The sequence below is a fragment of the Myotis myotis genome, unplaced genomic scaffold (genome assembly GCF_014108235.1).
Source record: "Myotis myotis isolate mMyoMyo1 unplaced genomic scaffold, mMyoMyo1.p scaffold_m19_p_19, whole genome shotgun sequence".
NCBI lineage: Eukaryota > Metazoa > Chordata > Mammalia > Chiroptera > Vespertilionidae > Myotis > Myotis myotis.
Window position 1 is genome coordinate 20,143,176 of NW_023416323.1, and position 14,304 is coordinate 20,157,479.

At 54.1% G+C, this 14,304-nt stretch overlaps 1 protein-coding gene across 7 annotated transcripts in view; it reads right to left on the reverse strand.

Annotated features, from left to right (window-relative positions):
• LOC118674178 (c-Maf inducing protein) overlaps nt 1–14,304 on the reverse strand; it is a 234,130-nt gene that overhangs the window by 17,178 nt on the left and 202,648 nt on the right. For all 7 annotated transcript variants that reach the window (XM_036345576.1, XM_036345572.1, XM_036345574.1 and 4 more), the window contains 2 exons: nt 13,364–13,468; nt 7,646–7,999 (listed from right to left, as the gene is read on the reverse strand). In XM_036345576.1, the coding sequence (XP_036201469.1) occupies nt 7,646–7,999; nt 13,364–13,468 (459 nt within the window). The remainder of the gene's footprint in view (nt 1–7,645; nt 8,000–13,363; nt 13,469–14,304) is intronic.

Consider the following 14,304-nt stretch of genomic DNA (forward strand, 5'->3'; position numbering starts at 1 on the left):
CCGGGCAAGAGTCTGGCAGAGGGTCAGGTGGCACCCACTCTGCTCTGACATCTCAGTGAGCAGGGAGCTGGCACAGCGTGGCTGCAAAGCCTGGGGACAGAACTGGTCCAGGGACCTCCTTCTGGCAGCCAAAGGGGCTGGCCATGCACTCCCCAGAATCTCCTCCCTCCTGGCCTTGGAACTCAGGCCACAGGGTCACTGTTCCATCTTTTGAACTATCATTTGGGCTGAAATGTACCCCCCCCCCCCATTCATATGTTGAAGTCCTAATACCCCAGCTTCTCAGAATCCAACTGTATTTAGAGACAGGGTCCTTAAAGAGGTGACTAAGGTAAAAAGAGGTCACAGGGTAGGTCCTGATCCAATATGACGGGTGCCCTTATCAGAGGAGGTGAGGACACAGACACTCGGGACAACCATCGACAGGCCAAGGAAAGAGGTCTCAGAGGAAACCAGCCCTGCCCACACCTGGAGTTCATAGCTCCAGCCTCCAGAACTTTGAGAAAATAAATGCCTGTTGTTTAAGCCGCCAGTCTGTGTAATGTTGTTATGGAAGCTTGGGCAGACTAATACAGACTAATACAAGGGGGATTAGGTTGGGAACACAAAGTCATTCTCATCTTTGATTAACCAGAACTGACTGATTCACAAAAAATAAAAATTATAGGCTATTTATTTGTTGTTTGGGTCAATACTCCTGATATATTGGATACTGCTAGTCTGTGTCCAGATAACAGCTTTAAAAAAACAACAACAGTTACTGCTAATAGCAATAATAACACCAATGGTAATAGTAATACTGAAAAAATAGCAGCTACGACTTTGTCAACACATTGGACATGCACTCTGCATATGCCAAAAGCTTTACCTCTGTTCACTTACTCTTCACAATGAAGATTATGATTATATGTAATTTTACATATATTTATACAATTAATACACTGCTGTTATAGTGTATGATTATATGAGTAGCCTCACTTAACAGATGGGGAAACCGAGGCAAACACAGCAGTGGCTGGTGGAAAATCGAGTCCAGGCTGACACCAGACCCCTTGCTGCCCTGACAGACCTCAGCCGAGGTCTCGGGTGAGACCAATGCAGGAGGTCCCATCCCATTTGTGCGACCGCAGGAGCAGCATCCGCCCGAAGGACGGCCACAGCTGCGGTCTGCTGAGCATCCACTGTGTCGGGACTTGCTAGCTCATGGAACGGGCCCCACCAGAGCCCCTGTCACAGGTGAGAAGTGGGTAAGGACTGCCCAGGTGACTGCAGAGCTGAGCTGCTAAAAGGGCCCGGAAGGGCAGCAATGGCTTCCGGAGACAGCTGTGTAGTCAGTAGGGCTGCTCCCCTCCCACCAGCACAGCTTCTTAAAGAAGCGGCTCCTTCTGCCAACTCCCCAGAGAAGCCACGAGGGTCAGGAAACTTGGGGAACAGCAGCGCCTCAGCCTGAGGACAGACAGGCCTCCCCAAGCCCCAGAGCATTTGCACACAGCCAGGTCAGTGCACACACCTGATTCTTGGTCCTACGGCCCCATAACTGCTTCACGTTCAATTCAGTGTTTCTCGGCCTTCTTTTCATCTGGTACCCTCTGTCCCCTGTCCCAGGCCCCCCGCCCCAAGGAGCTCTTGCCTTTTTTTTTTTCCTTAATCCTGACCTGAGGACATAATTTTATTGATGTGACAGAGAGAAACATCTATGTGAGAGACAGACATCGATTGGTTGCCTCCTGTACTTGACCAGACAGGGAACTGAATTGGCAACCCTCTGGTGTACGGGACAATGCTCCAATCAACTGAGCCACCCGGCCAGGGCCCAAGGAGCTTTCTTGGCGAATTCTCCTCATTGTTCTCCCAACAGACTGTATATGTTTATGTGCTATATGTCCACCTGTGCTTTAGACCAAAAAAGAGTAAAAACTAATATTTGTTCCATCACCAATGGATGGTTTAGCTAACTCCTGAGAGCTTTCCCACCCCACCTTCTCCAAACACATGGTGATCAAGTGTCAGCCTTCGGAACCCAGTCCACACCCTGGAGGGCTCGGAGGAAAGACTCAAACGCCAGACACACAGAAGAGAATTCCTCCAAAAGCCTGGTTGCGTGAGCTGAGTCCTACAGTGCTGCTGGCCGAGGTTTACTAAGCACCTACCGGGCTGTGTGCTGGGCATGGACTTGCTTGCTTAATCCTCAGAACAGGCACTAAAGGACGAGGGAGAATCACACCTGCTTTACAGGTGAGAGAGCGAGACCCTGAGCACCTTGGTGCCCCATCTGCGTTCAGGCAGATAGGAAGCACGGAGCAAGGGTGCCGTGGGTCCCAGTGCCCAAGGCGGGCACACGCTCTGTGCCGCCCATGGGTGGCTGGGCACAGGTGCTCAGAGGCCTGTCAGATGCCCATCAGGACATAGAGACCCCTTCTGGCCGATACCTGTATGCTTCTTTCCTGGTGAAGGGTCGCATTTTTGCAGCTAGCTTGTCTTCCCTCTCAATCCCTCCCCTCCCAACACCCACCTGTCACTGACTAACTCTTGGTTTCCAGAAAACCTAAAAGTAACAGCAAACATTGTGGATACACACATGGATCAGGCCAGGTGTTCCTCCCAGAGACCTGGCCCCATTCCACAGACAAGAAAACTGAGTCCCAGTGAGGACACGTGCTGGCCCAAGCTCAAGAGCCTAGTTCCTGTGTCTGGGTTCCTCCCCACTGAGCTACATGGCACCGCATGTCCCCTGCGTCTACCTGTGAAGAAAGGCCATGTCCCTTTATCAAAAAAGGCACTTACTAGTTTTCCTTTTGCTTTAAAATAATAAAATATGTTCTTTGTAAAAATGCCATCAATGCAGAAAACTCTAAGGCAACTTTAAATCTCCCGTAATCAGTGTGGGTGTTGTGCCCAGTGTGTGGGCACATGCTGGGCTCCATCTAGGGCGATGACACAGCCCGGCCCAGGGCTCACTCCTGAATGGAAAGGGATGTTGACAAGCCTGTCCCCTGTTCCCAGGTGCTAAGCTCAGTGGGAGGAGGAGGCCAGGGGTCTGGAAGGAAGCCCTCTCCCTCCTTCGTCTCTCCAGTCTGGAGCCTGGCCTCCCCACGGCTCACACGGGATCAGGAAAGAGAACATGGGGGGAAGAAAGGAGGAGGCAGACACTTCCTTCCTCGCCTCTGCCCAGCTCAGCTCCAAGTCTACTCCAAACCTCGAGTCCGACCAGCTTGAGCATGTGCAATGCGTGTGCTGGGCAGAGGCTGGGAGGCTAGGTGCCTGGGGGCTGGCCAGGCACAAGGAATGGAGAGCAGAGCACCTGCCTCAGGGTTGAGCATCTGGAGAGCAGCGCCAGCCTCAGGGTTGGCAAGTCGGGCAGGCCCGGGATGGGAGGGAGAGCGCAGGCCTGACTATGAGCAGCCTGACCACCAACCCCAGGAAGTAGACAAGACAGCGTGGCCTTCCCTGGCTCATGGAGGAAAGGGAGAGGTTCCTCGAGCATCCTGAGGACCTCCGACAGCTTCAGGCTCCAGGCACCCAACACTCACTCCTCACGTTAATGGGGCCAGGCTAGCTCTAGATCCCCACTTACAGGTAAGACAGGATGTCCAAGCCCCCAGTCAAACCCCCTTCCCTGCACCGAACTCCTGGCATCTCTTCTCAGCGGAGCTGCGGCACTGGCTGGGGCGGTTCACGAGCGGACTATGCTGGGTGATGTACCACGTTTCCCATTCCCCTCCTGGCACCTGCCTTCTTCTTCTAGTTACACCTCCCCGTCATTAGGACACCCCCTCCCCTTCATCCGCATTTTCCCCAACAGCCCCCGATGGCTGGGGCATCTTCCAGCTGACCTCCAGACCGCCAGGCCTCTTTTAAACATAGGTTTTTGCAAAAATAACAATCCCGAGTTGAGCTGATCAAAAAGCGCAGACCTGCCCCCCTCTCCTCACAATGGCCGCTCCCTGCTCTTCCTGTCTGTGGCCTCCGTGTGGCCAGCGGCTTCCCACTCCTTCCCACCGGCGGGCGGTGTCACTGCCTTCAGCAGTTGCTGCTACTAGATTCAGAGGGACTGGGAGCAGCTGGGACCCCGGCATCCAGCAGAGCCTGGCCAGACGAGGTGCGCAGTTAATGCTCGATAAAGGAGTGCATACACAGATGGATAAGGAAATATGCGAATCACATGCAGGTGCCCGGCTGGCTAAAAGCTGGACTCCAAACTGCCACAGACCCAGCTGCTCTGTCCAGCTCCCGAGTCCATGTTCTCTGTCAGACCACCCAGCCTGGGCCTCACAAGGGGGTGTTTGCAGGGGCAACCTTGACCTGCATCGGGAATAGTCCTCCTTTTCAAGGGTCTCCAGGGAGCTTTTTGAGGCTTACCTTCCTTTCAGAGGTGTGAAATTCTAACCATGTGTGGGCTTTCCTACACATAACCGAGGCCTGGGCCTTTTAGGGCCTGGGCTGTGTGTGTGTGTGTGTGTGTGTGTGTGTGTGTGAGAGAGGCGTGATACTCACACTAGGGGACCAGCAGTGCCTGGTCTGATGAATAGGGCTGACAAGCTGGGCCAAGGTGCTAAGCCTGGCTTCCTTTGCCCCCCACAATGCCCTCTTAAGACCCCTCAGTTCCAATTAGAGCCTCCTTTTTCATTCCTTACACGTGACTCTCATTCAGGGAGCACTCCTATTGGTAACAGCAGGCCTCTCTTATCAAGAACCAGCCCGGCAGGGTCCCGTGCCACTAAATTCTTAGAGCAGCTCCCCGGGAAAGATACCCATTTCACAGACCAGAACGCTGAGGGCAAGAGGAGCCAAGAATGCTGCAGTTACCAGCAGATTGCCATCCATGCATTTCCTAAATCCCGAGATGCATGCTTCTTGCCATCAATGTGCTTTGAATGCCATATTGGTGTGTTTTTTTTCCTCTCAACGTGTCGTTAAATCAACGATGCATCTTACTCTCAACGGTGTCTTAAAATAGAGGAAACACAGCTGTACTCAGGAAGTGTAGTAACTCCCATCTGCCTGGTGTCTACACTTGCAAGGCGCCCAGAGCCATGGCCTCCACCCGTCTACTGCCCCGAGGCAGCTGTGACTCAGAGAAGACGAGTAACTTGCCCAGGTCACAAGCTAATACTGATATCTCTGTGGCCCTTGAGCCCAGCAGACTGGCTCTGAACCTGAGCTCTTTCCCATGTATCCCATACTGTCGTGCTCTGAGGTGCTAGGGCTGAGGGGGCCCAGCGTGTCCTAGGTCTTCCGGTGGGCCAGTGACTCAAGCAGGCAGCGGAGTTGGAGAAGGCAAGTTGCTCGGAAAAGAAGTTAGCAAGCCCACACTGTGTTCTGACCCTACCCCCAACCCCCATGGTAAAAGAGGCTTCGGAAGTATAAACTCTGCCTTGTGGAGACACCAGGCGGAGGTGAGGCTGCTCTGTGCATAGGTCAGAACACCTACGCTCCCAGCGGGCAGCCCCTGACCGGGCCCCTGACCCCCGCTGTGCCTTGGCAGCTGGGCCCTGCGGGCAGGCAGGAGGTCTGGAAGCAGATCAGGAAGAACAGAGTCCTCATTCATGAGCATGTTTATGAAGAAGGAAAAAAAACGTGTGTGAACTGCATGATGAAACTCAAACCCTTAGTGCTTAATGTGAGTCAGGGCCCGAGCCAGCAGAAGGCCTGGGAGTCCAGGTGCCTGTGGCAGCCAGCCAGAGGCAGGCCGGGGCGGAGAGCAGAGCCGTCTCTGGCCTGGGGGCCCTACCTCAACCGGGCGAGGAGGATATGAGGGCCGTGGCCGGCGCATCGCTTGGAGGGCAGACCACACTCCTGGGAGAAAGTGGGGCATGTTCTAGGAGATCTCTGAGCAGAATCTGGAATTTCCTTCAAACAGCGTGCGTGTGTGTGTGTGTGGGGGAGGGTGGGGGTGGGGGGAGGGCGGGTGGAGTGTCGCTAGATGCGGCTGTGCCCTCACTGGCCTCTGCAGATAGGACCATGGTGAAGCTGGCGCTGACCCCCAGGAGGCCTCACTCTCCTCTCTCAGGGCCTAGATAGGAGAGGAAGTGTCTGTGGATGCAGCATCCACAGTCTCCTTTCCAACCACACGAAGCCACTGCCTGATGTGTGTAGGTATGTGCGTGTGTGTGTGCGTGCATGTGTTCACCTTCACAGACACAACAAGCCCTGCTTGGAGATCCCAGGGCACCTCCTAGGCCCCCCAGACTAGCTCTTGGCTCAGCAGGCATGGTAGGCTGCCTCCACCCTCCGGGCCCTGTGCACCCTCCAGACAGCAACACGTTCACCACAGAGGCCGAACCTGTGCTGCAGAGCCTACAGCCGCCTTGGAGACCCAGTCAGCCCTGACGAGCCCCTGGAGCCAGGCCTCCCCTTGATCCAGGGGCCTGGTGCCCAGACTTCAGACAGGTGCCATACGCTCTCCCCCAACCCTTCTGAAAAGCCCACCACCCCACTGACTGCACCTGGCAATGCCAACCTCTGGACTTGGTCCTGAGGGGCTGACCTCTGTTCTGAGGGTCAGGGCTGTGGGAGCAAGCGGCGAGGCATTTGCTGGATTCTCCCGCCAAGCTGGCTGTGGGACCATAGAGCCAGCCCAGGTCCCTCCACCTGGGGACCGAGGAGCCAGGTGCATGAATTTGGGAGGAGTCTGTGTGGTACAAGTGTGAGTGGTAGAACTAGAAAGACTCATGAGGGTCAAAGATGCAGATCCCCTGCTGTAGAGTCACACTGCTGAGGCTCAGGGAAGTAGGGAGGGACCTGGAACACCCAGCGCAGACCTGGTCCCTGGCTCCACCTGAGCCTTTCCCACCAGCCAGGACTGCACGGGGCCTGATCTGCAGGCGCCTCCCTGCCTGCCCATGAGAGCTCACAAGAAAGTGTGTGGGAGGAGGGCTGGGCCTCAGCACAACCGCGGGAGGCGCTTTCCAAAGATACGCCCTTTACAGAAGATGCTACATACATATGCACACACACAACCACACAGACACCCACAGGCACCCCCCACAAAATAAAGCAGACAACCACACTGAGCACACAAGGCACGCACAGGTCTCACAACACAAACACTCACACGCTGGCTCATGGACACACCTGCATTCACACACAGAGAAACACACACACTGTAACTCTTGTGTACAAACGCTCATACCCACATGTGTGCACTCACAGCCACCCATCCATAAAAGCAGCAGTGACTAGACACATCCACACTTGTCCACTTAAACGCACATGCTCAGGCAATCACACACATGCTGTTGCACCACACGCCCAAAGCCATTCCCATATATAAAGACACTCACAAACTCAGAATGAGCCCACACCTTACACAATGTGCAGAGGTTCACAGACTCAATCACACTTGGGCACCCATGTGCTCATGCACACACTCATGCACACATATTCTCAAACTCATGCACACATGTATGTTTGTGTACATACCTATACATGTGCCCAGACACTCCAGCATACATGTATACACACCTAAAATGTGTGCTCTCATACTTTGCATATGTGCACCTACACTCACGCGTACCCACACCCCAACTCAAGTGTGCACCCTAAGCATGCCCACCCTCGCACGCCTCGAGCCAGTGAATATGAACTACAAAGCCAAGTCCCCTCCCTCATCTCATTGGTGACAGGCACATAAAGGGACACTCACAGCAGCTTGAGGATTTCCACGTAGCAGCCGAGCGTGCGGTCAGCCTGCGGACCCAGCTCAATGCTCATGGTGCTGCAGGCAGGGCTGACCATGAGGCAGTCGATGAGGTTGGGCTCACTGTCGTTGCCCGCGCTGGCCGTCAGCGCCGGCTTGGCAGTGCTGGTGTGCTCCACCTCCACGTGGATCTCACTGGAGGCCACGACCACCGACTTGAGCCGTGCCTCAGACAGCGTGGCTTCCTGAGACACCAGGTCCGGGCTGGGGTGCAGAAGGCGCAGAGGTAAGGTGGGCTTCCGGTCGCAGGGCTGCTGGCAGCCGTTCCGGATCTCCTTCAGGCTTGGAGAATTGTCGCGGCTGTGGGGAGAGATGGAAGAGCATGAGCGTGCAGGCGGTACCATGTGGCCCTGGAGTGTATGCTGTGAGCTACAAGACCCAGTGAGCACTTCTGACCAGACAGGCTCCACTGTGCTCAACGCTCCCTGAACCCCCACAGCCCCGTCATGGGCCAGGTGGAAAGCTCAGCCTCCGCTCCTCACCTGGAAACCCACTTCAAGGGGATCTCAACCCCCAGAATCCCAAACTCCTGGGGCCTGCAGGTCCCTTCTGTCTGCAGCAGTCCCCATCACAGCACCTCTAAACACAGGTGTTAACTGAGAAAGGGCTCTATGCATCATTGAAGTCATTTGTTTGGAAAATGCAGGGCCAAACACAATGAAATTGGTGCCCTGAAGCTGGGTGAAGCACCTCCTCCCTGGGAGCTTCCACGCATGACCAGGAGGCGCACCTGACTGGAGGTAACTCCAGCAACGGGGTCCCCTGGGCTGGCACAGTGCTAAGTGCAACCACACAGACTTCTCAGACATCTGTGTCTGGCAATATGACCATCTCCATGTTACGGGTGAGAAAGCGCCAGAGGTCAAATGACCTATGCTTGACACAGGGCTTCTAAGTGGAAGGGGCTGGGATTTGACACCATGGTGGCTTCCAAGATCCCATATGATCCCGTGCAGGTCCCCCCCTCCATGAAGTTTTCTCTGATTTCTTCCACCTGCCCACTCAACCGTGTCTTTGAATTAGAACTTTCCATCTCTGGCTGGACACCAGTGTCCCCTAAGGCACATCTAAACATCCCAAACCCAACAGATCAGAACTCCTTGAGGAGCTTTTAGGGCTCCCTGTGTGTGCAGTGAAGGTTGAGTCCACTGCTCCCAGCGACTCAGAGCACAATGGTGTGGTCACAAACAGCTCGTGCAGCCCCTCCCTAAACGTGCCATGCGCATGTGCCCCGCACTTCCAAAGATGCACGTCCTCTTTGTGCACAAGGACTGGACTGAGCACAGAACTCGGACCCGACGCACACAGACAGCCTGCGTTATCCAGCACGTGCTGTGGGCCAGGCTGAGCTGAGCCCACCAGGATGCTGGATAAACGCACTGTAAACTTTGCTGGGAAAACAAAAGCCATGGCTGAAGTCCGAAAAGTCTATGGTTGCTGGAAACCTGTGTGTGGTCTGTGGGGGGAGGGCAGCCTAACTATCTCTATGGGTTCAGAGCTAATTTGCTGCTCAAATGCTCAACACTCCATTTCCCTTTGTTTGCCTTTGCTGGGATTTAGGAGTGGATTTTCAAGGCTGTTGGTTCAGAGGGTGATTTTCCAGTGAGCCATGCTAACCTGGGTCAAACTGTCTGCTCTGTCAGTACATCACGTACCACTGGGAGCATCGCGGATGGGGCCTGAGGACATCGTGGGGTTTTATCTTTCAGGGACTGACCAACAAGGTGGGGTGGACCTGAGCCCAGGACAGGTCTCCCAGGATTGTGGCCCTCGGGTGACTTCCTGGAGGAACTAAGGGCATCACTTGGAACCCAAACTACTGTGGGCTCCGAGGGGGGACGGGCGTTATAACCTTGTGCCTCCACCCTGGGCACCTGGGTATAACCACCATTCATGATTCCCCCACGGTCATGCTTGCCCCCTCTCGTCCACTCTCTATGCAGCTGCTGCCAGAGGGGAATTTGGAAACTGACAACTCATCAAGACCCTTCTTAACTGAAAGCCAATGCTCTCTGAATAAAAACCCGGCCACTGAAACACAGGCACAGCTCTGCCACTCACTCTGCCACTCGGCGCGTGGTCCCCGGCAGCAGCACCCGCATTACTGGGCGTCGGTTAGACAAGCAGAGTCTCAGGCTGCCCCACACCTGCTGCGTCTGCACCTGTACTTAACACACAACCCCCAGGAGCAGCTCAGCACAGGAGGTTTGAGCAGCTCAGCAGTCCATGACCTGCCCCTTCTCCAACATCATCTTTTGCTTCTCTTCCTTTCCCTTTCTCTGCTGCAGTCTCAGTTCCCTTTACTTCCTCCTTTGCTGTGGCCCTTCACCTTTAGGATGGAGCAGATCACAGGAGGAGCTTACCAAGAATGCAGATTCCTGGGCTCGAGCTCAAAATGGACATCGAGGAGTCTGCTTTTTAAAGAAGCAGTTCACAGGATCCTGAAGCAGGTGGTTAACCACAGGTAGAAAAATGTGACTAATGGCGACTTCACCGGCCCTGCCAGGCCTTTGCACGTTCTGTTCTCTCTGCCGGGATCACCTCATCCTGCCTCTTACCTAGTTAACAGCTAGTAGGTCTCAACTTAAACATCATCCGCTGAAGGGTCCCTTCCTCACCTCTCCTGGGAGAAGGGGTTCTCAACTCTGGCGGTGATCTTGCCTTTGGAACAATCCACTGCTAGGGCCATCCCAATCCAATCAGAACAGTGGTGGGTGGGGCTCAGGCACCACTTTCCCCGCTTCTTTATGAAGCTATAACCTGCAGTATGCTGGTAAATGTCTAACAACCTAATGTCTAACAACAAACAAATGTCAGTTTCAAATGTCTCCGGAAAAAGGAAGTCCTGTTTTGTAGTGTTTGCCAATTTCCTTAGTGTAAATACTTCCACCGTGACCAAATTCAAGCCACCAATGTGCCATCACTGACTGTGGAACTGAGAAGAGGTGTGCTTCCAAGTGTAACAGGGCTCCCCATACCCGGGTGTAACTTACACACAGAATAGTCAGTGCTTAAATCTGAGGTGCAGAGCTTCATGAGTTTTTACATATTCCCGTTTAATAACCAGCCACCAGATCAGGGCATTTTGGCACCACGGACATTCTGGGCGGGGTAATTCTGGGTTCTCTGAGTGGGGCTGTCCTGCACCTGGCAGCATGCTCAGCAGCATTCTTGACTTCCACCCATTGGATGCCAGCAGCACCCTGCCCCCCTGCCAAGCTGTGGCAACCCCAAATGTCTCCAGACCTTGCCACATATCCTCTGGAGGCCAACACTGTCCCCAGCTGAGCACCACCGGCCAAGCTGTAAAACATTTCCAGGAGCTCAGAAGTTTCTCTCGTGCTTTTCCACATAGCTCTGCCCCCCAAAAGGTGACAACTATTCTGGTTCTATCACCATAGATTCATTTTGCCTGTTCTTGAACCTGAAGGAAAAATAATCACAACATATGTATCTCTTGGGTCAGACTTCTTTCACTCAATGTTATGTCTGTGAGACTTGTTCGTGGCTGCACGAGTTCGTTCATTCCTGCTGCTACATAGTCTAGCTTCTGAGAACAGACCACAGCTTAGTTATCCGTTCTACTGTCAGAGGACACTGGAGTCGAGGCAGGTTCCAGTTTGGTGCTATAAACATCCTTGTACAAGTCTCCCGATGAATATACCAGAAGCTGAGGAGCTGGGTCACAGAGCAGGTGTATGGTCAGGTTTACCTTCTGATTTTGTAAAGCCTCCCGGTGACTGGTATGCAGCCAGGGTTGAGACTCCCTGCTGGAGACCATGCTAATGCCGCCTCTGGCTTCTGCCATCACAGCCCTGACCTAGCTGTACTGTACCCACTTGCTTGCTCAATCCCTACCCCTCTACCCGCTGGTGCACCCTCCGCTCTGAAAGGGCAGGGGTCCCATCCGGCTGGCTCACTTAGTGCCTTCCATACCTGGCACTTAATGGGCCCTCACTAACTGAGTACTGAGTGAATGAGAGGAGGAAACCTGGCTGTTGCCGTCCCCCTAACTGCGACAGAGTGCACGGTTCCTAACCCTGGCACATTCCACCCCCCCCCCCCCCCCGGACGAAAACTGGGGCAGAGTTCCAGCACCCTTGTTTTTGTCTCTTGCTCCCGGGTGAGGGAAGCCCTGCAGGGCACGCTGGCAGGGCTGTGGAGATGCAGAGGGAAAGCTCTTAGATGTGTGGGTTCCTCCTCCTGCCCCAACCCCACCCGAGTCCCAGCTCAGGTGTTCTGGGAGAGCGCCCAAGGAGGCTGAGATGAGTCAGAGGCGTCAGGAGGAAAAGGAGCCTGAGAATGAGTGAGTGCGAGTGCGAGTGTGAGCGCGCGCGCACACACACACACACACACACACACACACACACACACACGTGACCATTTCATGCTCTTCCTGCTTCCTGGGGTGGCCTGAGTTTAAAAAGCACGCTGATCAGATTGGGTCCAGAGCTAGGGCAGCGAGGTCAAGGCGAGTACCACTGTGTACATAGGGATGCTGGGACGTGCACCTCCCTCTGACCCACTTCTTTACTTGACATAACATGTTGTAGGGTACACACAGGCCCTTGGGAATGGTCAGCATGGCATCTTCATGTTCGGGCCTCAAGGGCACTGCCACCTCTTTCTGAACAAGGTGGACATGGTCCCCTTTAAATGCCAGGACTTGGGGCTGAGGACATTAAAATAGTCGTCCTCCCTTCTTCAGCCCGGTCATACAACATACCCCCTTGTTGAGGTTCACTGCGGCCCCTCCCCCAAGAACTCCAGGGCAGTGTTTGCTTAGAAGCCCCATGGGCAGGTTTTCAGGGACGCACGGTCTGCACCGCCTTTTCCTTCAGGGCTGAAATATATTCCTGCTGGATCCCGACACATTCGGTGCCCCTGGAGTGGTGCCATGTGCCACCTGAACAACTGGACCGGGTGGCGGCTGCCGATGCCATCTCTGCCCGGCACATCCTACCCTCTCCAGTGACCCCAGAGGTCACTGTCGAAAGTTCTATGCAAATGGATAGCATTTGCGTCACCGCACCCCAGGAGTGATCCTCAATTAAGGAAGCCTGGGAGCTGGTAAATAACTACAGTGGTGGCGTCACCCTCAGAGGAGTAACTCGGAGACTATTCCCCGAAGTCTGCCAGGATGTCCAGTGGGGAATGCACAGGTGCCCGCAGTGGTCACCTGCTTATGAACACAGGTCCGGTTTCTACTATCCGTCCTCTCTCCAGTGCTTCCTGGGGTTCACAAACACTTGCACACATTCACACAGTGCACACACAACTCCCCATGCACACACCCACATGTGTGCACACATTCTCCCTCACACACATACATGCATCCACACTCATGCTCCAATGTGTCACACATGCCAGGTGGTGAGAAATATTCAGAATAAAACACTTGCTCCTAATGCCCAGTCAACACAACAGCTTTCAGTTGCCGGTATTGAATCTCAGTGTTTGTTTCCCAGTAATTCCTGGTTCTGGGCTCTGGAATCAGTGAGCACACGCGATCTGGCAAACACCCTGGAGGCTGGTCTGGTGAAAACCACTCCACCTCCTTGGCTGGTCAGATGTGTACAGGCCACTGCCCTTGGTGACCCGCCCTCTCACTGTCCCCACCCTGGGTGGTAACCCCAGCCCTTCCCGGTGGCGACGGTGACTGACCTGTTGATGAACTCTTCATAGCAGGAGTAGATGGCAGCCAGGCACACGGCCACCAGGTTGGGCAGGACCCGGGGGTGAGGGCAGTGCCCTGTGGGGCCGTGCATGCTGGAAGAGAGCAGAGGGCAGGGTGAGAGGCAGCTGCAGGAGTGGCATCATGGCTGGGAGGGGTGGGGGAGGCCGGGCACAGCTTGAGGTGGTCATGGGGGAGCACGCTGAGCCTTTTGCTGTGGAGCTGGCAATACCGGGATTGGGTCCTGGCTCTGCCATGTGCAAGCAGCAGAGAACCAAGGTCCAGTCGTGAGCTCTGGATCCTGGTGCCTGGGTTCAAGTCCAGCTGAGTGGTCTTGGCATACTGCTTAACTCTCCACTCGCAGTTTACTTAGCTATAAAATGGGGATTATGGCCCCCTCCTTACTGGGTAACAACAAGAACCCAATTTTCTAAGTTATGGGAAGACCTAGCATAATATGGCCATGCGGCCTGGGCAGACACATTTATGCCTGGGGAGTTCTGAAATCTTTATTCATAATACCTCACTTTACTCTCAGAAGTGCCCTGCTTTGGAAGAAAAATTAATATGGTCACCCTGACCTAGCATGGGGTATGAAACATAGTTGCTAAGGCCTTGGTAGATGCAGAAATTGTTATTAATCATGGCTATCTCTGTGCCTCAGTTTTTTAACCTGTAAAATGGGACAGACAGTTTGGGGCCTGGAGATAATACCTGTAACGTTCCTGGAAAATAACTGTGGCCACTGGGATTAACCTAAAAAACTCTGCAAATCTTAACTGGATGCTTTAAAGGGACCCTGGAGTCACCCAAACTCTGGCAGAAGGACATGTCATTTGCGTTTGGGAATGCTTTGTGATGGTAGGGGAGTATATTTAGGAAGAATGTAACTTCAGAACTGGCTTAACCAGGATATTTTGATTTTCTTAAA